The sequence below is a fragment of the Macaca nemestrina genome, chromosome 1, assembly GCF_043159975.1.
Source record: "Macaca nemestrina isolate mMacNem1 chromosome 1, mMacNem.hap1, whole genome shotgun sequence".
NCBI lineage: Eukaryota > Metazoa > Chordata > Mammalia > Primates > Cercopithecidae > Macaca > Macaca nemestrina.
In genome coordinates, this window is record NC_092125.1 from 206,111,997 (window position 1) to 206,134,345 (window position 22,349).

Consider the following 22,349-nt stretch of genomic DNA (forward strand, 5'->3'; position numbering starts at 1 on the left):
GGGACCATTGGTGGCATTACACGAAGAGAATGGGACTTCCTATGTAAAAGAATAAGCAACTCCACGCGGTGCTGTGCGGCTAGCGCTGCGAGTCCCTGAGGTGCGCATTCCCGCGCGACCGCGGGTGGGAACACCGAAGCCAAAAACCCCACTACGGCCCTTTAGCTGAAGGCGTCGTCTGATTGGTGATAGTTTGGCGGGAACCCGAGCACGCCGAACAAAGGAAGTGACGTCAGAAGTCGCGCACTTGACGAGGGTGGAATCACGCGGCGCTGCGTCGCGGTAGTATTGCTCTGATTGGTTGATTTCTTGCGATACCGCCCTGTCAGCTCCTTGCTTCCGCTAGTGCGGAGGGTTTTGCCCTTCGTAAAGATGGCCGCGGAGGCTTTTGGAGCCAAGTGGGAGAGCAGTGTGCGTTTTCTGGAGCATGGGCAGAGAAGACAGGAACAAGCGTAGCATTCGTGAGCACCGATTGGCTGAAGCGAGAAGCTCCCCGGGAGCTGACTGGCTCCGTCATTCGCGCGAAGGAGTTTGTGGCGCCAGAGAAAAGTAGCTAGAGCGGCGCAGTAGGGGCCGCGTTCTGTGGTTTTCCGTGATTCCCCCAGACCCGAACCTTCTCGGCCTCTTTGCGGAAAATCGCGACCAAGATGTGGAACAGTAATGATGGGGGTGCGGGGTGGAGGAGGAAGAGAATCGCAGGAGGTTTTAGCAAGAGGGAGAGCCTGGGGTCCGAGAGGCGTGTGGCAGCCGGAGAGGAAGGGCGGGAGCGGAGTTGGGGCGTTTGGGGGTCGCAGGAAGGCGGCGAGGAAGGTTAGGGAGACGCGGGCAGTATTTGGAGGGGCGAAGCCTCGGGGAGCCTGCAGGTTTCTCGGAGGCGCGGGACGTGGCACAGGCACTAATCCTGTTGTTCAAAACAGGTGGATTCGAAAGCTATGGCAGCTCCTCATATGGGGGAGCCGGCGGCTACACGCAGTCCCCGGGGGGCTTTGGATCGCCCGCACCTTCTCAGGCCGAAAAGAAATCAGTAGGTTGAAAGGAGTATTTGGTTTTGTTTTATCCTGTCCTGAAGTCCCTAAGTCATCTATGACAGAAACTTTATGCTTTGAAGGAAGATTTCAACATGAACTGTTGCGATAATGATCTATTATTATCCGCATCTCTCATAATTAAGTGCTGTAAGTTTCAGAAATGAAATCTTGCCAAATTTTGCACCTCCTGTTGCCCTGGCTTTTCCCCTCATTGGCTTTATTTTGAAATTGATTAGTGTAGCCAATGAATCAGTCTTGTGTGAACGCTCTCAACTTGTTTTTTTTATTTTTATTAAAAATAGAGATGGGGTCTCACTATGTTGCCCAGGCTGGTCTCAAACCCCTGAGCTCAACCATCCTCCCACCTCGGCCTCTTAAAGTGCTGGGGTAACAGGTATGAGCCACTGCTCCTGGCCTGTACTTGTATTAATAGTCTCTTTTACATTTTTTTTTTTTTTTTTTTTTTTTGAGATGGAATCTCGCTCTATCGCCCAGGCTGGAGTGCAGTGGCCCGATCTTGGCTCACCGCAACCTCTGCCTCCCGGGTTCAAGGGATTCTCCTGCTTCAGCCTCAGGAGTAGCTGGAATTACAGGCATGCACCACCATGCCCGGCTAACTTTGGGCTTTTAGTAGAGACGGGGTTTCTCCATGTCGGTCAGGCTTGTCTCCAACTCCCGACCTGAGGTGATCCGCCCGCCTCGACCTCCCAAAGTGTTGGGATTACAGGCATGAGCCGCCGAGCCCGGCCCAAAGTCGCTTTTAAATTAAATGTGAGGCGACATCAAGAGTGTGGTCTTGGCCGGGCGCCGTGGCTCAAGCCTGTAATCCCAGCACTTTGGTAGGCCAAGACGGGCGGATCACGAGGTCAGGAGATCGAGACCATCCTGGCTAACACGGTGAAACCCCGTCTCTACTAAAAAATACAAAAAAATTAGCCAGGCGAAGTGGCGGGCGCCTGTAGTCCCAGCTACTTGGGAGGCTGAGGTAGGAGAATGGCGTAAACCCGGGAGGCGGAGCTTGCAGTGAACTGAGATCCGGCCACTGCACTCCTCCGTCTCAAAAAAAAAAAAAACAAAAAAGGGTGTGATCTTTGGACCGGCCGCGGTTTCTCACGCCCGTAATCCCAGCACTTTGGGAGGCTGAGGCGGGTGGATCACCTGAGATCAGGAGTTCTTGACCAGCCTTGCCAACATGGTGAAACCTCATCTCTACTAAAAATACAAAAATTAGCCAGGCGTGGTGCGGGTGCCTATAATCCCAGCTATTAGGGAGGCTGAGGCAAGGGAACCACTTGAACTCGGGAGACAGATTGCAGTGAGCCAAGATGGTGGCACCGCACTCCAGCCTGGGCAATGGAGCAGAAGTAGACTCTGTCTCGAAAAAAGAAATGTGGTCTTTGAAGTCATAGACGTGTTCTGCTATTGCCATGCTGCTTTACTTGCAGGGTGTCACTGGACACATTTCTTAACTGGCTTGGGAGTCAGTTTTGCACCTATGAAGAGGGGCTAACATACCTTAAAATGTCATTGTGAGACTTATCTTATATACAAAGAATACAGGCTATGGAGCCAGAACACGGGGACTCCAGAATCCGTTTTGCCTTTTAACTGCCATTGTGATTTCAGGAAAGCAGCTTGAAGGCTGTGGCCCTTGGTTTTTCTCATCTGATGATACTAGTAGTACTCACGTCATAGGGTGGTTCTGAGAATTGACAAGTAAGGCATTGTGTAGGAAAACAATCTATAGAAAGCTGTCTAAACGTTGATTAGTCACTCAGAAATGAGTTTGCCTTTTTTCTTTTTTTTTGAGACAGGGTCTCTGTCTGCCAGGCTGGAGAGCAGTGATGCATGATCACAGCTCACGGCAGCTTGGACCTCCAGGCCTCAAGTGATCATCCCACCTCAGCCTCCCTAGCAGCTCGGACTACATATGTGCACTGCCGTGTCAGGCTAATTTTTGTGTTTTTTTTTAGAGTTAGGGTTTGGCCATGTTGGCCAGGCTGGTCTCAGACTCCTAGCCTCAATCCACCTGCCTCAGCCTCCCAAAGTGCTGAGATTACAGGTGTGAACCACCACTCCCAGCTGAGTTTGCATTTAACAACTGCAATTTCATTCTATAAATGTGGGGTTAATTTGACTTCTCTTTAGGAGTCACTCAGATGTGTTAAGATTCAGTGTGAGCAGGTTAAAACATTCATTGATATTCTGGTATATGTGAACATTGCTTTATAACTTTCTTTCTTTTTTTTTTTTTCAGACGGAGTCTAGCTCTGTCGCCCAGGCTAGAGTGTAGTGGCGCGATCTCCACTCACTGCAACCCCCGCCTCCCGGGTTCACGCCATTCTCCTGCTTCAGCCTCCCAAGTAGCTGGGACTACAGGCGCCCACCACCATGTCTGGCTAATTTTTTGTATTTTTTTAGTAGAGACGGTGTTGTGCCATGTTAGCCAGGATGGTCTCGATCTCCTGACCTTGTGATCCACCCGCCACGGCCTCCCAAAGTGCTGGGATTACATGCGTGAGCCACTGCGCCTGGCCACTTTATAACTTTCATATAAATTATTTTACGTAATTCTGTAAGGAATTTATTGTTTATTCCAGCATACAGCAGAGACTCAGGTATATTAAGGGACTGCCTAAGCTTACATAGCTAATAAGGAACTAGAATCAGACAGTACACACATGATGCTGAACAAATCCAACATCTGATGAGCAACAACTTCTCCCTGTTGTAGTTTTCTCTCTCCTAGAAGATCTCAAGGGACTTTAGTTTTCCATTTTGATTTTCTTGAGGTCGTGAAGGAGAAAACAAGGTAGATGATTGGTTCTCATCTTTTCTTCCCAAGCTTAACTATTTTTCTCCATTCTGATTGTTAGAATTTTTATCCCATAATTCCTAAAAGCTGGGTATTAAGATAGCTTTTCAGAGAAGAATGCTTGTAAGTTGGAGACTCAATCCCAGTCTCTGGATTTTTTTTTCTTTTTGTGGAGACAGGGTCTCACTATGTTGCCCAGGCTGGTCTCAAACTCTTGGGCTAAAGCAATCCTCCCACCCCTGCCTCCCATGGTGGTGGTATTACAGGCATGAGCGACCATGCCTGAACAGTCTTTTTGTTTTTATTTTTATTTTTTATTTTTTTGAGACAGAGTCTTGCTCTGTTGCCCAGTCTGGAGTGCAGTGGAACGATCTCAGCTCACTGCAACCTCCACCTCCTGGGTTCAAGCGATTCTCCTGCCTCAGCCCCCCAGGTAGCTGGGACTACAGGCGCATGCCACCATGCCTGGCCGATTTTTGTATTTTCAGTCAAGATGGGGTTTTGCCACGTTGGTCAGGCTGGTCTCAAACTCCTGATGTCAGACGATCCGCTCTTCTTGGCCTCCCAAAGTGTTGAGATTACAGGCATGAGACATTGCACCTGGCCTTGTTTTGTTTTTAAATCTAGTATTTTCCACAGTTAAAAGTTAGGTAAACACCCTATTCTTTTTTTCTTTTAAAATTGAGACAGTCTCACTTTCACCCCCACTGGAGTGCAGTGGTGCAGTCATAGCTTACTGCAGACTCTTAACTCCAGGGGTCAAGGGATCCTCCCACCTCAGCCTCCCAAGTAGCTAGGATTACAGGTGTGCAGCACCATCCCTGGTTGATAACTCTATCCAAAATGTTTCCTGTTGATTATATATTTGTTCAATGTGATTGAACTATGTGAAGTTTCAAATAGTGACCCATTTTTAATCTGTAATAATGGTACCTTCATGAAGTACTGTCAGAGTAGCCTGTAGTTCATAGTCAGCTATAAAAATTTTTTTAGTCTGAAAATGTTTTTTTTTTTTTCCCAAAATTAAGCATACTTGTATTGACACTCTGTGAATCTCTTCGGAGCAAACTAGGAATTCCTTGCGATCAATTCCTACATAAAATATGTGCTCAATAAAAACTAAATACTTGATTTGAGATGAATTCGAAGGCATTGTTAACATCTCAATTGTTATCCATATGTAACTTTTTTACCTGAGAGGTAATAATACTTGTCAAACATCCACTGCATGCAGAGGTTAGTATTAGCACTTCGTATATATTATGTGTCTCATTTACAACTGAAGAGGTATATATCCCCAGTTTTCAGAAAAGGTGGTTCTGTGTCTAGGGCTTTGGAGCTGGGATTTGAGCATGGGTCTATAGGACTCTCTGGCTCCAAACCTCATGTTCTTGCCACTTTACCTTACTGGTTCTTAAGTTTTCTTATGCTGAAGATACAATGAAAATCTCAGCTGTGATAGGTAAAAACAGAAATATAGTAGTTTGTGAGAGGTAAATCCTGGGACCCCTGCAAATTTTAAAACTATAAATATTAACATAGCATGTAACTTTACCTATAAAATATCATAAAGTAAAATTGAAAAACAGTTGATCCCATCACATTGTTATTAAAAGCTATTGCAGAGGTAAAGAATGAGGAACAATAGCTAATATAATAATAGCTAACATTTGTTATTGAGTACTGTGTGCTGGGTAGTATTCTGAGCCCTTACCATGTAGTTAATTTTTATAATTTATCATTCCTAGTTTTGCAGATGAGGAAACCAAGGTACAAATGAGTTAATAAATGTGACCAAGAGCAACTGCTCTTTTCTTTTTTTTTTTTTTTTCCTTTTTTTGAGGAGAGTCTCTGTTGCCCAGACTGGAGTGCCGTGGCAAGATCTTGGCTCACTGCAACCTCCACCTCCCGAGTTCAAGTGATTCTCCTGCCTCAGCCTCCCCAGTAGCTGGGATACAGGCACACGCCACCACACCCGGCTAATTTTTTTTTTTTTAATTTTTAGTAGAGACAGGGTTTCGCCATGTTGGCCAGGCTTGATCTCAAACTCCTGACCTCAAATGATCCGCCCGCCTCGGCCTTGGGATAACAGGCGTTAGCCACCACGCCTGGCTGAGCAACTGCTCTTGAGAATAGAGCCACAGTCTTAACCCTCAAGCTTGGCTGCTGCCTTTTGTGGCATATATGTCAGCGGTTGACTGAGCTTGCTTTATCCCTTTGTGGCAATACTAACCGTTTAAAAATCATGCTTCAGCAAAATGAAATATTGGCAGTGTCATGGATGTTCAGGTCAGAGTTGCAACTGATAAATCCATGAAGGCCAAGAGTCTACTGTGTTCTAAGTCTTCCGTGCAGTACAGGTATTGGTCCACTTCCTCTTGGCTTCTGACAGGAAGAGCTCTCATTGTTTTTCCGCCTTGTACATATTCCCTCTGGGAGACTGGGAGTACGTACTTGCCCTCAGCCTGTTACCTGCTACTTTTTCACTGTTGAAATTCTCGTGCTTCGGAGTTCAGCCTAAAGCCTCCCTCTTTTGCCAATAAGTTTTTCTGAGGTCCCACATGGCACATTTCATTTTATAGTATATCAAGATCAGGTTTATTGTTTACCTTTGTACCTCCCCTAGATTAGGAATATGTTGAGGGTAAATCCTGTCCCATTGTATTCATCTTTATGTCACCCAGACTACCTCTTGCCACTGGCAGGCAAAAATAAGTTTACACTGTTGTGTGGCTGGTTTAAGATAGATTTGGGCCTGGTACAGTGGCTCATGCCTGTAATCCCAACATTTTGGGAGGCCAAGGTGGGCAGATTGCCTGAGGTCAGGAGTTCGAAACCAGCCTGGCCAACATGGCAAAACCCCATCTCTAGAAAAAATACAAAAATTAGCTGGGTGTGGTGGCGTGCACCTATAATCCCAGCTACCTGGGGGACTGAGACAGGAGACTTGCTTGAACCCAGGAGATGGAAGTGAGCCAAGATCGCTCCATCACACTCCAGCCTGGGCAACAGAGTGAGACTCCATCTCAAAAAAAAGGATATGATTTGAGTGTACTCACTAGATACTGTTCTGCCTACCCTATCCTGCCTCTTCCCCCTAAGATGTCCAACACAAGTCCAGCACAGTGGCTTATGCCTGTAATCCTAACACTTTGGGAGGCTAAGGTGGGAGGATCACTTGAGACCAAGAGTTTAAGACCAGCCTGGGCAACATAGCAAAGCCCCATCTCTACAAAAAAAAAAAAATGTTTTTTTAATTGACTGGGTGTGGTGGTGTGCCTGTAGTCCCATCTTCTCAGGAGACTATTGCAGGAAGACTGCTTGAGCCCATGAGTTTGAGGCTGCAGTGAGCTATAATCATGCCTCTGCACTCCAGCCTGAGTGACAGAACAAGACCCCATCTCAAAACATAAAATGTGGCCAAGGGCGGTGGCCTTACACCTGTAATCCCAGCACTTTGGGAGACTGAGGTGGGCAGATCACCTGAGGTCAAGAGTTCCAGACCAGCCTGGCCAACATGGAGAAACCCCGTCTCTACTACAAATGCAAAATGCTGGCACATACGTATAGTCCTAGCTACTCAGGAGGCCGAGCCAGGAGAATCGCTTGAGCCCGGGAGGCAGAGGTTGCAGTGAGCTGAGATTGCGCTATTGCACGCCAGCCTGAGCAACAGGAGCGAAACTGTGTCTCAAAAGAAAAAAAAAATTTAAAAAGATGTCCAACATGTCCAAGCTCTTATTCCATTTCCCCTGGAGCTCCATTTGATTGTCAAAAAATCTGTCCTACAAGAAGCTATTCTTCTACCTTTTATAGTTCATCACAAGACCTACAAGCAATTCCAGAGTTCTGTCTCCATTAGTCATTTCTCAGACCTTTTCCCAATACCATCTCATTTTGTCAGTGACCTGAACAGCAGCACCAGCCTGTCTACACCCTAAAGCTGGGGTTTCCTCTTGAAGGTCTGTTCTGGCAGCAGCAGGTCGTTCTTCCTTATCCTGTCCCCCACTCTGACCTCATTTTGGTGAATTCTCAGGGCAACACATGTATTCAGCAGGAACTCTGGAGTTAGACAAACCTGGGTTTGGATTCTAAAAGTGTGGTATTGGTTTGCTATATGGCCTTGGTTTCCATCTCTCTAAAGCAAAGATAATGAGATTTGTTTTGAAATTCAATGTTCTAATATATTTAAAGTACTTGGCACATGGCAGGTGTCAAATGAGTGGTAGTTATTACTTTCTTAATTGAATTTTGCATGCTTTTTCTTTTTAGAGAGCCCGAGCCCAGCACATTGTACCCTGTACTATATCTCAGCTGCTTTCTGCCACTTTGGTTGATGAAGTGTTCAGAATTGGGAATGTTGAGATTTCACAGGTATGTCAAATAATTTGTAAAGGAATCACTTACTCATAATAAAGAATGAAATAAGACTATGTTTAAAAATACAAAAATGTAGCCTTGGTTTCAGGGGAAACAGCCTTTTTTTTTTTTCTTTCTTCTAACCTAGGTCACTATTGTGGGGATCATCAGACATGCAGAGAAGGCTCCAACCAACATTGTTTACAAAATAGATGACATGACAGCTGCACCCATGGACGTTCGCCAGTGGGTTGACACAGATGTAAGTGGCTGTTTTTGAATCATGATGGGGTTACTTTGGAACTGTGGAGATGTTGAACTTTTTTAGTCTTTTTAAAGTTTTTTCTTATAAAAATAATACAAAAAGACATCAAAGACAGATACCCTAAAGTGAAAGGTTAATAGATTTGATTATATACCTTCCCGATATACCAAAAATAGAATTAAAAGTCAAATGACAGGAGACAGTAGAATGTTAAGTTCCAATAGAACAAAGGCTTTTTTTGTTTTGTTTTGTTTTTTTGAGACAGTCTCACTCTGTCGCCCAGGCAGTACAGTACAGTGGTGGGATCTCAGCTCACTACAACCTCTGCCTCCCAGGCTCAAGCGATTCTCTGCCTCAGCTTCCCAAGTAGCTGGGATTACAGGCACCTGCCACCATGCCTGGCTAATTTTTGTATTTTTAGTAGAGACGGGGTTTCACTGTCTTGGTCAGGCTGGTCTTGAACTCCTGACCTTGTGATCCACCCGCCTTGGCCTCCCAAAGCACCGGGATTACAGGCTTGAGCCACCGCGCCCGGCCCCTGCTTTTTTTGTTGTTGAGACAGAATCTTGCGCTGTTGCCCAGGCTGGAGTGCAGTGGCACAATCTCAGCTCACTGCAACCTCTGCGGCCCAAGTTCAAGCAATTCTCCTGCCTTAGCCTCCCAAGTAGCTGGGATTACAGGCGCCTGCAACCACACCTGACTAATTTTTTATATTTTTAGTAGAGGTGGGGTTTCGCCATGTTGGACAGGCTAGTTTCAAACTCCTGACCTCAGGTGATCCACCCACCTCAGCCTCTCAAAGTGATCGGATTACAGGCTTGAACCCTCACGCCCAGCCTAGAGCAAAGATTTTTATCTTGGTCATCACTGTAGCCTTAGCACCTAGAGCAGTGCTAGTCACATAGTGGTCCTAGAATAAATATTGTTTAAATGAGTGTGGAAAATATTTGCAACATACTACAAACATTTAAATTTTTAGTTAATAAAAAGCTCCTTTTTGGCCTGGCATGGTGGATCACTAGAGGTCAGGAGTTCGAGACCAGCCTGGCCAACATGGTAAAACCCATCTCTACTAAAAAATATAAAAACTTAGCCAGGCGTGGTGGTGGGCGCCTGTAATTCCAGCTACTCGGGAGGCTGAGGCAAGAGAATTGCTTGAACCGAGAGGCAGGGGTTGCAGTGAAACTGAGATTGTGCCACTGTACTCCAGCCTGGGTGACACACTGAGACTGTCTCAACAACAAAAAAAAGCTCTTTTTTGTTGTTTCTGGTTTTGAGTTTTGTTTTGTTTGTTGTTGTTGTTTTTTTGAGAAAGAGTCTCACTTTGTCTCCAAAGCTGGAGTACAGTAGCTCAATATCAGCTCACTGCAACCTCCACCTTTTTGGCTCAGGCAACCCTCCCGCCTCACCTTCCTGAGTAGCTGAGATTACAAGTTTGTGGCATCATGCCTGGCTAATTTTTATATTTTTACTAGAGAGAGGGTTTTACCCTGTTGGCCAAGCTGGTCTCAAACTCCTGACTTCAAGTTATCTGCTCACCTTGGCCTCCCAAAGTTCTGCGATTACAGGCTTGAGCCACTGCGTCCAGCCAAAAAGCTCTTATAAAACCAGAAAACCACTGCACCTTAGAAAAATGACCAAACAAGATGCACAGATAATTCATAAAAGACAGTAGAAATGGTAGTGGCAGTAACTAAAGCAGGCTTAACAAACATTGAGATATCATTTTTAGCTTAAGTTTGCAAAGAAAACAAAGAATGACAATGTCTAGTTCTAGTAAGAGCAACAGCTACCACACAGTGCCCTAGCTTAGTAGTAGGCACTTAATAAATATTGAGTGATTTGTTATTGTCCAAGAAAGTAGGCTTATAGTGTGAGTATAAATTGGTATAACCTTTCTCAAACATCAGCTTGTATCAAAAGCATCAGTCACAAAAATGGTGACCTAACGGCCAGATGCAGTGGCTCACGCCTGTAATCCCAGCACTTTGGGAGGCTGAGGTGGATGGATCACAAGGTCAGGAGATCGAAACCATCCTGGCTAACACAGTAAAACCCCGTCTCTACTAAAAATACAAAAAATTAGCCGAGCATGGTGGCAGGTACCTGTAGTCCCAGCTACTCGGGAGGCTGAGGCAGGAGAATGGCGTGAACCCAGAAGGCGGAGCTTACAGTGAGCCAAGATCGTGCCACTGCACTCCAGCCTGGGAGACAGAGCAAGACTCCGTCTCAAAAAAAAAAAAAAAAAAAAAAAACAATGGTGACCTAGGAGTTTACATCAAGGAAAGAATTACAGACACGTACAAAGATTTAGACCAGTGAAGTGGTCACGCCTGTAATCCCAGCACTTTGGGAAGCCAAGGCAGGCAGATCACCTGAGGTCAGGAGTTCAAATCCAGCCTGGCCAACATGGTGAAACTCTGTCTCCTAAAAATACAAAAATTAGCCGGGCGTGGTTGTGCGTACCTGTAATCCCAGCTACTCGACTCAGGAGGCTGAGGCAGGAGAATTACTTGAACCTGGGAGGCGGAGGTTGCAGTAAGCCGAGATCATGCTACTGCACTCTAGTCTGGGCAACAGAGCAACACTCTGTCTCAAAATAAATAAATAAAAATAAAGCAATCTCAAAATACTAGCAATAAAGGATTACTAAGTAAACCATGACATATTTATAACATACTACAAATGATATAGAAAAGCGTGTATTGTCACAAAGAAGTGTTTGCCATAAGTTGTTGAAAAAAGCATATTACAATATGGTATGCAGGATTTGACCCAATTTTTACACAGCAGCATGTGTATATAAGTGTCTTTATAAACATGGATAAAATAGATTGAAATACAGTATATACTTTTTATCCTTTTATATTTTTAATTGTGCAGAAGGCCTCTTGGTGTTTTGTATTTTGTTTTTGAAATACATTCATTAAACAAAATTTGAATAATAAAGACTGTTTTAGGCTGGGCATGGTGGCTCACGCCCATAATCCCTGCACTTTGGGAGGCCAATGCGGGCGGGTCACCTGAAGTCAGAAGTTTGAAACCAGCCTGGCCAACGTGGTGAAACTCCGTCTCTACTAATAATACAAAAATGAGGCGGGCACCTGTAATCCCAGCTACGCAGAAGCTGAGGCAGGAAAATTGCTTGAACCTAGGAGGCAGAGGTTGCAGTGAGCCAAGATCGCGCCACTGCACTGCAGCCTGGGCAACAGAGTGATACTCTGACTCAAAAAAAAAGACCGTTTTCCTTCAAAAACCACAAGTTACCATAGAGAAATAACTTGGTAGTTATGTAATTTTTTAATTTTTTGCTTCTCAGAAAAATAAAGGATAATTCATTCAGCAGTTACTGTTGGAGTACCAATTCTGAACCAGACTGTGCCTGGTTCCAGGTATAAAAAGAATGAAGTAGACACAGTCCCTGCCATCAAGCATTTTAAAAATCACCTGAAATCTCATGTCCCTTAAAGAACTGTTATAACACATTTTGGGAAATATCCTTTCAGGCATCTGTCTCTGCCTATATGTACATACAGATGTCCACATACCTCTTTTACTGTAAAAGGGATAATATGCTATGCAACTGCTAAGTAATTTGCTCTTTTCACTAAAAATTATGTTGTGGAACTGAATTTTTTTTTTTTGAAATTATGTTGTGGAACTGAATTTTTTTTTTTTTTTTTTAAATGGGGTTTTGCTCTTCTTGCCCAGGCTGGAGTGCAATGGCACGATCTCCGGCTCACTGCACCCTCTGCCTCCCAAGTTCAAGCGATTCTCCTGCCTTAGCCTCCCGAGTAGCTGGGATTACAGGCATGTGCCACCACACCCACCTAATTTTGTATTTTGTAGAGACGGGGTTTCTCCATGTTTGTCAGGATGGTCTCAAACTCCCAACCTCAGGTGATCGCCCGCCTCAGCCTCCCAGAGGGCTAGGATTATAGGCGTGAATCATAGGCCCTTTTTTTTTAAATAGAGACAGGGTCTTGGCTTGCTGCCTAGACTGGCCTCAAAGCTGGGCTCAAGTGATCCTTTGACCTTAACCTCCCAAGTAGCTGAACTATAGACTGATGCCACCATACCTGGTGAGGAACCGATTTTTTTTTTTTTTTCCAGACTGAGTCTCACTCTGTCATCCAGGCTGGAATGCATTGGCGCAATCTTGGTTCACTGCAACCTCCACTTCTCGGGTTCAAGCAATTCCCCTGCCTCAGCCTCCCAAATAGCTGGGATTACAGGCGTGCACCACCACACCTGGCTAATTTCTGTATTTTTAGTAGAGACAGGGTTTCAACATGTTGGCCAGGCTGGTCTCGAACTCCTGACCTCAGGTGAACCGCCTGCCTCGGCCTCCCAAAGTCCTGGGATTACAGGCTTGAGCCACCATGGCCTAGCCAGGAACTGATTTTTTAATGTTATCTGTAAAGATTTACATCTGTCATTTTAAATGACCACCTATTCCATTGTAAGAATACATCGTTCCTTACTTAACAGTAGACCCAATCAGGGAACAGCATTTAGCTTCTTTTCAGTCGTTCACCATTATACACAATGCACCAGTGAGTATCTTTGCATACATTTCTTCATGATTATAAAATAATCATAAGGCTGGACGCCGTGGCTCACGCCTGTAATTCCAGCACTTTGGGAGGCCAAGGCAGGCAGATCACCTGACGTCAGGAGCTAAAGACCAGCCCGGCCAACATGGTGAAACCCCACCTCTACTAAAAATACAAAATTAGCCAGGCGTGGTGGCGCATGCCTATAATCCCAGCTACTCGGGAGACTGAGTCAGGAGAATCGCTTGAACCCGGGAGGCAGAGATTGCAGTGAGCCAAGATCGTGCCATTGCATTCAGCCTGGGCAAAAAGAGCAAAATTCCATCTCAAAAAAATAAAATAATGATATATTCCTAAAAGTAGGTTTTCTGGGGGGAAATACACACTTCACTTTTTTTTTAACATCTTAATTTTTGCATTTTTGTACTGTCTTCTATAAAGGTACCAGTTTACACTTCAATCATGCATGAGAGTGCCCAGTTAGTTTCCATACCCTTAACTTTTTTTTTTTTTTTTTTTTTAAGAAATAGGATCTCACCGTGTTGCCCAGGTTGGTCTCAAACTCCTGGGTTCAAGCAATCCTCCCACCTCAGCCTCCCAACATGCTGGGATTACAGGTGTGAGCCACTGTGCCCATCCTCCATACCCTTTCTAACAATGGGTTTTTTTGTTTGTTGTTGTTTTGTTTTGAGACGGAGTTTCGCTCTTGTTGCCTAGGCTAGAGTGCAATGGCGCAATCTCGGCTCACTGCAACCTCCACCTCCCAGGTTCAAGCAATTCTCCTGCATCAGCCTCCCGAGTAGCTGGGATTACAGGCGTGTACCACCATGCCCAGCTAATTTTGTAATTTTAGTAGAGATGGGGTTTCTCCATGTTGAGGCTGGTCTCTAACTCCTGACCTCAGGTGATCCTCCTGCCTTGGCCTCCCAAAGTTCTGGGATTACAGGCGTGAGCCACCACATCCGGCCTAACAATGGGTTTTTGTCTTAAATTTTTGCCAGTATGATAGTTGTTTTAAAAAAATAGTCTTTTTGACCAGGTGCGGTGGCTCATGCCTGTAATCCCGGGACTTTGGGGAGGCCAAGACGAGTGGATCACCTGAGGTCAGGAGTTTGAGACCAGCCTGGCCAACATGGTGAAACCCCATCTCTACTAAAAATACAAAAATTAGCCTGGCATGGTGTTGCGTGCCCAGCTACTCGGGAGGCTGAGGCGGGAGAATTGCTTGAACCCATGAGGCAGAGGTTGCAATGAGCTGAAATCGTGCCACTGCACTCCAGGCTGGGTGACAGAGCAAGACACTTCATCTCAAAAAAAAAAAATCAGCTAATGTATTTTTCTTATAAATAATGTGTCCATATTCTAGGAAACTGATAAATATTAAAATAGTTTGTAATTATCCTAGTCAACCATTAAACAGTTTAGTGTATATTGTCCCAAATGGGAAATCAGCTTTTTTCCATGTGTCATGACTTGTTTTTCCAGACAGTAAATAGAATTCTGTGTTATCATTTGCAACAGTGTGGAGTATCCTATCATATAGAAATGTGTACTTTATGTTGCATATTTAGGTTGTTTTACAATTTTTAATATTCTGTACTATGATAAATCTAAATCTTAATGCATGTTCTTAATTACTTCCTTAAGTTCCCAAAAGTAGAATTGCTTTGCCAGTAAGTATATCCACCATAAAATTGTGTGCCTGCGGGGCATGGTGGCGGGCGCCTATAATCCCAGCTATGGGGGAAGCTGAGGCAGGAGAATCACTCAAACCCTCCCTTGGGAGGGGGAGGTTGCAGTGAGCCAAGATCATGCCACTGCACTCCAGTCTGGGCGACAGAGCGAGACTCCCTCACACACACACAAAAAAAAGAAAATTGTGTGCCTAAGAGCTTGAATGAGAGTGTCATAATTGTTTACTTTTTTATGATGTGCTACAGAACTTTGGAACTGAGAATTACCTTTAGAGATATTTTTATTCTAATTCCTGGTTTTACAAAAAAGTAAGTTGTAAAAGGCAGGGCAAACTCCTTAATGCCATTTTAGGATCCTTTAACTCTTCTACTTTGTAACTTTCTCTTTCTCTACATAATATAGAAATGTTAAAGAGGCTTTCACCAGCATCACTAAAACCTTAATGACATGTTTGTATTTTATGTTAGGATGCCAGCAGTGAAAACACTGTGGTTCCTCCAGAAACATATGTGAAAGTGGCAGGCCACCTGAGATCTTTTCAGGTAAAGTCAGAATAAAATAGCAGTTAAAGTGTTTTTGCATGAAGCAGTTTCTAGATTCATGTCATGGCTTTTGGATAGTTAAAATACTTAAGTCCCCCTGTTTAATGGGAAGTTATTTCTTACTCTCTTCTTCAAAAGGAAATAACTCTTCTTTCTTTTTTTTTTTTTTTACCTTAACATGAAATTGACAGAATAGTAAAGAAAGAACAGAATCTCCTACAATTGCCATCTGTGGCGTTCATTAGTTGGAGAAAGGAGAACACTAGATTCGGAGTCAGGAGTCTAGATTTTGCTCCGTTATGCAACCTTGGGAAAATTATTAATGTCCCTTAGCTATTAATTTTAGTGTTTTTCTCATGTTTGAGCATGTTTGGATTACTTCTGAGAGTATATAACATTTCTCTCATATTGGCAAAATATTAATATTATAACCAAGAAAAGAGCCACATTGTTGACCTGAAATTAATGTATGTTCATATTTTATTCACATTTTTTTCTTCATTTTGATAGAACAAAAAGAGCCTGGTAGCCTTTAAAATCATGCCCCTGGAGGATATGAATGAGTTCACCACACATATTCTGGAAGTGATCAATGCACACATGGTACTAAGCAAAGCCAACAGCCAGGTGAGTAGCCTCACTTTCCTAGCTTTTTCTCTTCCCTGGAAGAACACAGGTTACTTTTGTGTTCCAGCTTTGATTTCCTTGACATTTTGAAGGCTGAGCCAGAGAAAGACATCACTAAGTCCTCAGAACACTTTCTCCATTAGCTTTGTCACCGTATTTTATTTCAGATGAAACACTGATGTTTCTCTCAGAATTAAGAGTTCCTCTGACACTGGCCTGGACAGCTGGGGCCTGTGACAACCCTTAGGTGTAGACATGTAATTATAGGCTGAGCTCTTAGCTCCAAGGATTGGCAGTGCATATTCAGAGAGTAGCCCCTTTCAGGACAGCATTTTGCTGTCTTCCTTCCAACTTACTGGCTAAGTAGGAAAAATTATGTACTATTGGCCGGGCGCGGTGGCTCAAGCCTGTAATCCCAGCACTTTGGGAGGCCGAGACGGGCGGATCACGAGGTCAGGAGATCGAGACCATCCTGGCTAACACGGTGAAACCCCGTCTCTATTAAGAAATACAAAAAACTAGCCGGGCGAGGTGGCGGGCGCCTGTAGTCCCAGCTACTCGGGAGGCTGAGGCCGGAGAATGGCGTGAACCCGGGAGGCGGAGCTTGCAGTGAGCTGAGATCCGGCCACTGCACTCCAGCCTGGGTGACAGAGCGAGACTCCGTCTCAAAAAAAAAAAAAAAAAAAGAAAAAAGAAAAATTATGTACTATTATATTTTTTCCCTGAAATTATATTTATTGATTCGTATTGAAATTTCTCCATAGTATTTTCCATTGTGTGAATTGACTTTGGCAAGTCCATCTAGGACCACACAAAAGGTTTGTTGACTCTAGTATTAGAAAGCCCTCAGGGCCAGGTGTGGTGGTTCATGGCCTGAAATCCTAGCACTTTGGGAGGATGGTATGGGGGCATCACTTGAGCCCAGTTCGAGACACCACCCTGGGTAACATAGGGAGACCCTGTCTCTAGAAAAAAAATTAAAGAATTCGATGGGCTACTTGGGAGGCTGAGTTTGGGAGATCACTTAAGCCCAGGAGGTCAAGGCTGCATTGAGCTGTGATTGTGCTACTCACTGCAGCCTAGGCAACAGAGCAACTTTGTCTCAAAAAAATAAAGAAAAAGAAAAATATTTATTGCGCCTACTTTGATTTGATAGTCCCAATCATTCTAGTCCCCATTCGAGTTTAGCAGTGAACACGATATACTTATATTCTTGGGAGAAAGAAGCAATAAACAAAAAATATATATAATTTTAGGTAGTTATATAGGTGCTCTGAAGTAAATAAAGCAAAATAGGAGAAGAGGGTGATGGAGGGAACCAAGAATGGTACAATTTTAGATGGGGAAGAACATTCCAAACCAGAGGGACTAGGAAGTGCAAGAAGCAGGAGTGTGGAGTAAGCGTGACATCTCTGAAACCAGCAAGGCCAGAGTCTGGAGTGAAGCAAATGACGGGAGAGGGAGAGGGTTGTAGACAAGGAGGCAGGGCCCAGATTATGTGGGGCTTTGGAGGCCATAGTAAGGATTGCCTTTATTCAAATTTTTAAAATTTTGTTTATTTGGCGGTTTTTTTGTTTTTGTTTTTGTTTTTTTTGAGATGGAGTCTCACTCTTTCACCCAGGCTGGAGTGCAGTAGCGCAATCTCAGCTCACTGCAAGCTCCACCTCCCGGGTTCACGCCATTCTCCTGCCTCAACCTCCCGAGTAGCTGGGACCACAGGCGTCCACCACCATGCTTGGCTAATTTTTGTATTTTTAGTAGAGAAGGGGTTTCACCGTGTTAGCCAGGATGATCTCAATCTCCTGACCTCGTGATCTGCCCGCCTCAGCCTCCCAAAGTGACTCATCACTGCGCCCAGCCTTTTTTTTTTTTTTTTTTTTTGAGACAGTCTCATTCTGTCACCCAGGCTGGAGTGCAATGACGTGATCTCAGCTCACTGCTGCCTCCGCTTCTCGGGTTCAAGCGATTCTCCTGTCTCAGCCTCCCCAGTATCTGGGATTACAGGTGCGCACTACCACACCCAGCTAATTTTTGTAGTTTTAGTAGAGACGGGGTTTCACCGTGTTGGCGTCCAGTTAGCAATCTGGCTGGCAGTGAGGATTTGTGGCCTAGGAGGCAGTCTGGGATGAAATCCTGGGGACTCTGTCAGCCTTTTGGGAGACAGATAGAAGAGGCTAATGAGGGATACTGAGAAGGTTCAGTTTGAGAGTCAGATGGAGAAGCAGAAGAATGTGGTGTCAAGAAGCCCAGGGAGGAACACATTTCAAGAGGAGTGTGGTCAGCAGTGTCTGCTTCTGAGAGGTCAAGTATTAGGAGGACTGAAAGAGACTTTGATAATTGGTTGAAGAGTCTTTGGTGACTTTGGTGAAAACAGTTTCAGAGGTGTACTTGGGGAGAACCCAAATATGGTGGGCTAAGGAGTGACTGGGGAGAAAGGAAATGAAAATAGTGATTGCAGAGCATTTTAAGAATTTGTTTTAAAAAAAGGAAAGAGAGAGGACGATAGGGACTGTGTCTCCTTTTCTCTGCCTGTGGTGCTTCATGCCTATAGACACTCAGTGAATGCTTGAGTGATTGGGCCACATGGATACCAAAATAGCAGACTCTGGGTAATTTTCTTCTCACTGCTACTCTTCTCTGGTTCCTCTCACATCAGAAACAAAAGGAGCCAAGAGGATCTGTCTCTTTTTGATATTTATGTGCTTCGGGGAGTTACTTTATCTTCCTATGAAATACTCTTTAGATAATAGCTGTCCATTCCAATGTAAGCAGTGTTACTGGGAAACTGTTTATAAATTGTTTTTTGTAAGCTGCTTAACGAGCTATTTGAAGTTGTAAAGACTGTTTAACTTGATGGATTTTCTAATATTGTTAACTTATTTCTTAATTCAGCCCTCAGCAGGGAGAGCACCTATCAGCAATCCAGGAATGAGTGAAGCAGGGAACTTCGGTGGGAATAGCTTCCTGCCAGCAAATGGCCTCACTGTGGCCCAAAACCAGGTAAACTCCACCAGAGTGGCTTCAGAAATACAAAACACAGACAGTCTTAAATTTTGTTATTTCCTTGATGAGCTAAGATTGTTTGAATACCTGGTTTATTTCTTTCCTATAAAGGGACTCAGGTTTGCAAAGGGGTGGCTGATCCAAAATAATTGCGAAAATCTTTCTGATTTGAATCTTCAGGTGTTGAATATGATTAAGGCTTGTCCAAGACCTGAAGGGTTGAACTTTCAGGATCTCAAGAACCAGCTGAAACACATGTCTGTATCTTCAATCAAGTAAGTATTTGATTTTCATGAGCTCAGGCTCTGGAATTGTACCTGTTTCCCCTCACAAGTGTTTCCTGATAGTGAGAAGTGAGTTTTAAAAGTAAAACTTGGCGGCCGGGCATGGTAGCTCACGCCCGTAATCTCAGCACTTTGGGAGGCCGAGGTGGGTGGATCACCTGAAGTCAGCAGTTTGAGACCAGCCTGGCCAACATGGTGAAAACCCTGTCTCTACTAAAAATACAAAAATTAGCCAAGCGTGGTGGCACTCAGTGATCGCACTGCTGCGCTCCAGCCTGGGTGACAGAGTGAGATTCCATCTCAAAAAAAAGTAAAATTTCGCCAGGCACTAGCTCATGCCTATAGTTCTAGCACTTTGGGAGGCTGAGATGGGCAGATTGCTTGAACTCAGGAGTTCAAGACCAGCCTGGGCAACGTGGCAAAACCTTGTCTCTACAAAAACAATAAAAACAAATTAGCCGGGCACAGTGGTGCATGCCTGTAGTCCCAGCTACCCAGGAGGCTGAGGTGGGAGGATCACTTGAGCCCAGAAAGTCGAGGCTGCAGTGAGCCATCATTGTGCCACTGCACTCCATCCTGAATGACAGAATGAGACTGTCACACAAAAACAACTTAACTACAACCCTGGTGGCAGAATGGAAATTGTTCAGCTATGGAAAAACAGGAAAAAGACTATGCACCAAAATGGTGCTACCCATCACATCACTTATTCAGCAAATTTTTTCATTCAGCAGACACTAAGGACCATTATATGTAAGGGATATATAATAATTCTGAGCAAAAAGTTGACCTGATTTCCTTATGGGATTTAGACTGGAGGAGGGAAGTCCTTAGCTCCTGGTCCTCAGGTGTACAGTCCTGTTGCTGTTACTGTCCCCATTGTGGACATGAGTGTATTAGACTATCTGGACCTTATTAAACAACCAGTCCTTCCAACACCCTTATCCTGATTCCATCTTAGACAAGCAGCCTCCTGATTCCAGTGTAGTAAACCAGTCAAACACACTGACTTACGGTGATGGTGCTTGTGATAGTTATTTGTTACTATAAACCAATTGACCTGCCAGGCCTAGATAGAAAAGGAATACTCAGGACTAATTCCATTTCCTGTCCTGTAAAATAAGGATAATAATTCCTATCTCAGAGTTACTGTGCTGATGAGGTAGAGAACTGCTGTCACTTAGGTGCTCCGTAGATTGTGGCTATTAAATACGTTACTGACACTAACCCTGAGGACCTTGAAGAGTTTGAAGGTTTCAGTGTTTCCTTTGCTTCCCACAACTTTACTTCCCAGGGGGGGACCAAAGGGATTTCAGTGTGTGGCTGGAAAAGGGGAACTTTTAAAGACAGCTCTTTTTACCAGGAGATTTTGTGTGCAAGTGTGACTACAGCTTTAGATCCTCGTTTTCCTGCTTAGACTGTGTTTAAGTGAGGCCCTGTTGTCTTTCCTTTACACAGTTTGGGAGAGGGATCCAAGATAGCCCTAATAGCCAGTGTCTCCATGAATAAGCTCTGTTTTGCTATTTTACTGGCATTTCTCCCTGTGAGAGCTTTCTGTGTACAAAATACTTGTGAATTCTTAGCTAAGGTAGAGAGTTGGGAGATAAGCGAAGTTTGCATATTTGGCCATATCCAAAAGGCAATTTCCTTCTGAATTGGCCTGAAAATGACTTTTTTTTTTTCTTTCTTTCTTTCTAGGCAAGCTGTGGATTTTCTGAGCAATGAGGGGCACATCTATTCTACTGTGGATGATGACCATTTTAAATCCACAGATGCAGAATAACTGGATCTAATTGGGTACCTGAGATATTTTACAGCTGGACCTAGTTTCAAAATCTATTGTCTCCGGCTCTGCATATGTTTGGCCACGTGGCTTCTAGGAAGTAGGTTTCATCTATCTAAAGGTCTCCTCTGACATCCTTTTGAAACTTACTGCTCTTCTGTTTTGTTTTGTTTTGTTTGAAGCCCAGAGGGAGATGGGCAATTGACAGGGATGCAATCCAGGGTGGGATTTCTTGAGGAAGTTACAAATAAGCTTGTTACCACAGCAAGATAGGTGGAATTGGAAGGATGCTACCAGGAGAGTACTTACATAGTGCTCGGGAGTTTCTCTTCTTAAAATGTTTGCTGCTGAAAGATGAGCAGGACCAGGGCCTTGTAGGCAGAGCCCTAGCTGAGAAACCTGCTGGCCTCTGCCTGTTTTTGTTTCCCACTTTGGTTGTGTGGCATTACTTTCAGAATTGCACTTTCCTGCTTGTCATGACTGCTTGACACACTTGTCATGACGTGTGTTTCTGTGAACATGAAGTTCTGCGGTGGTGGCCTCCAGGGGCAGAGGAAAGGAAGAAGTGTTACTGCATTTTGTACAAAATAAGTACATTCGTATGTTTAATAAAACAGTTCTATTATAGCAACTTGTAAAAATGTTCTCATTTTTTCTTTCTGAGCAGTGTAATGACTACTTTATCATCTGAGGCAGTGTAACATAGTGAAACTTGGATTTGAATTCTGGCTTTCCCACTTTTTAGTTAGAATCTTGAGCAGGCTATGTCAGCTCTGAGAACCTCCATTTCCTGGTTTACAAAAAGAAAACAACGTCATTTCCCCTGGGTTTGTTATGAAGATTGAATAAAACACATAGTCTGTAAAGCGTCTACATCTAGCATTGCCACTTAAAGGGATTAGAGAATGGACCTTAATGTGAACTCTTTGGCAGTGTGTGATCATGTAACTGAATCAAATAGCTACCCATTTGGCCTCAAGATGAGACTTTCCAAAAGCCTATAGTCATTTTTTGGCCAACTTGATCGGCTGTTTCTTACAGAAAAAGAAACTAGTTCAAAGATGTTTTTGACAACTCCTGAAAGTAATCTACATCTTGAATAAAAGAACCAATTTTGAGATAAAGTTAGCAAGGTGTAACATCCAAATAAGAATTCTCTGCTTTAGGCTGGGCGCAGTGGCTCACACATGTAATTCCAGCACTTTGGGAGGTGGAGGCGGGCGGATCAAGAGATCGAGACCATTCTGGCCAGCACGGTGAAACCCCGTCTCTACTAAAAGTACAAAAATTAGCCGGGCGTGGTGGCACTTGCCTGTAGTCCCAGCTACTCGGGAGGCTGAGGCAGGAGAATCACTTGAACCCGGGAGGCAGAGGTTGCAGTGATTGGAGATCACA

At 44.2% G+C, this 22,349-nt stretch overlaps 1 protein-coding gene across 3 annotated transcripts; it reads left to right on the forward strand.

The window, feature by feature from the left end:
- Nucleotides 1-291: 291 nt before the first annotated feature.
- Nucleotides 292-21,581, forward strand: LOC105494550 (replication protein A2). 3 transcript variants are annotated; one of them, XM_024796794.2, is made up of 9 exons: nt 292-461; nt 918-1,024; nt 8,113-8,214; nt 8,348-8,461; nt 15,183-15,257; nt 15,768-15,884; nt 18,777-18,884; nt 19,068-19,162; nt 20,870-21,581. In XM_024796794.2, the coding sequence occupies exons 1-9, from the start codon at nt 428-430 to the stop codon at nt 20,952-20,954; spliced, it is 837 nt and encodes a 278-aa protein (XP_024652562.1). In that variant the 5' UTR covers nt 292-427; the 3' UTR covers nt 20,955-21,581. The 3 variants fall into 3 exon arrangements, with proteins under 3 accessions (XP_024652562.1, XP_011761367.2, XP_024652563.1); XM_011763065.3 differs by having other exon boundaries at nt 341-657; XM_024796795.2 differs by having other exon boundaries at nt 344-657; nt 918-1,175.
- Nucleotides 21,582-22,349: the final 768 nt, after the last annotated feature.

Bases quoted from the DNA above. Each gene is read 5' to 3' on its own strand.
- LOC105494550 (XM_024796794.2), top strand. From the start codon at position 428: ATGGGCAGAGAAGACAGGAACAAGCGTAGCATTC. The intron at 8,215-8,347 runs GTATGTCAAATA...CTTCTAACCTAG, and splicing joins GGAATGTTGAGATTTCACAG to GTCACTATTGTGGGGATCAT. The intron at 18,885-19,067 runs GTAAACTCCACC...TTGAATCTTCAG, and splicing joins TCACTGTGGCCCAAAACCAG to GTGTTGAATATGATTAAGGC.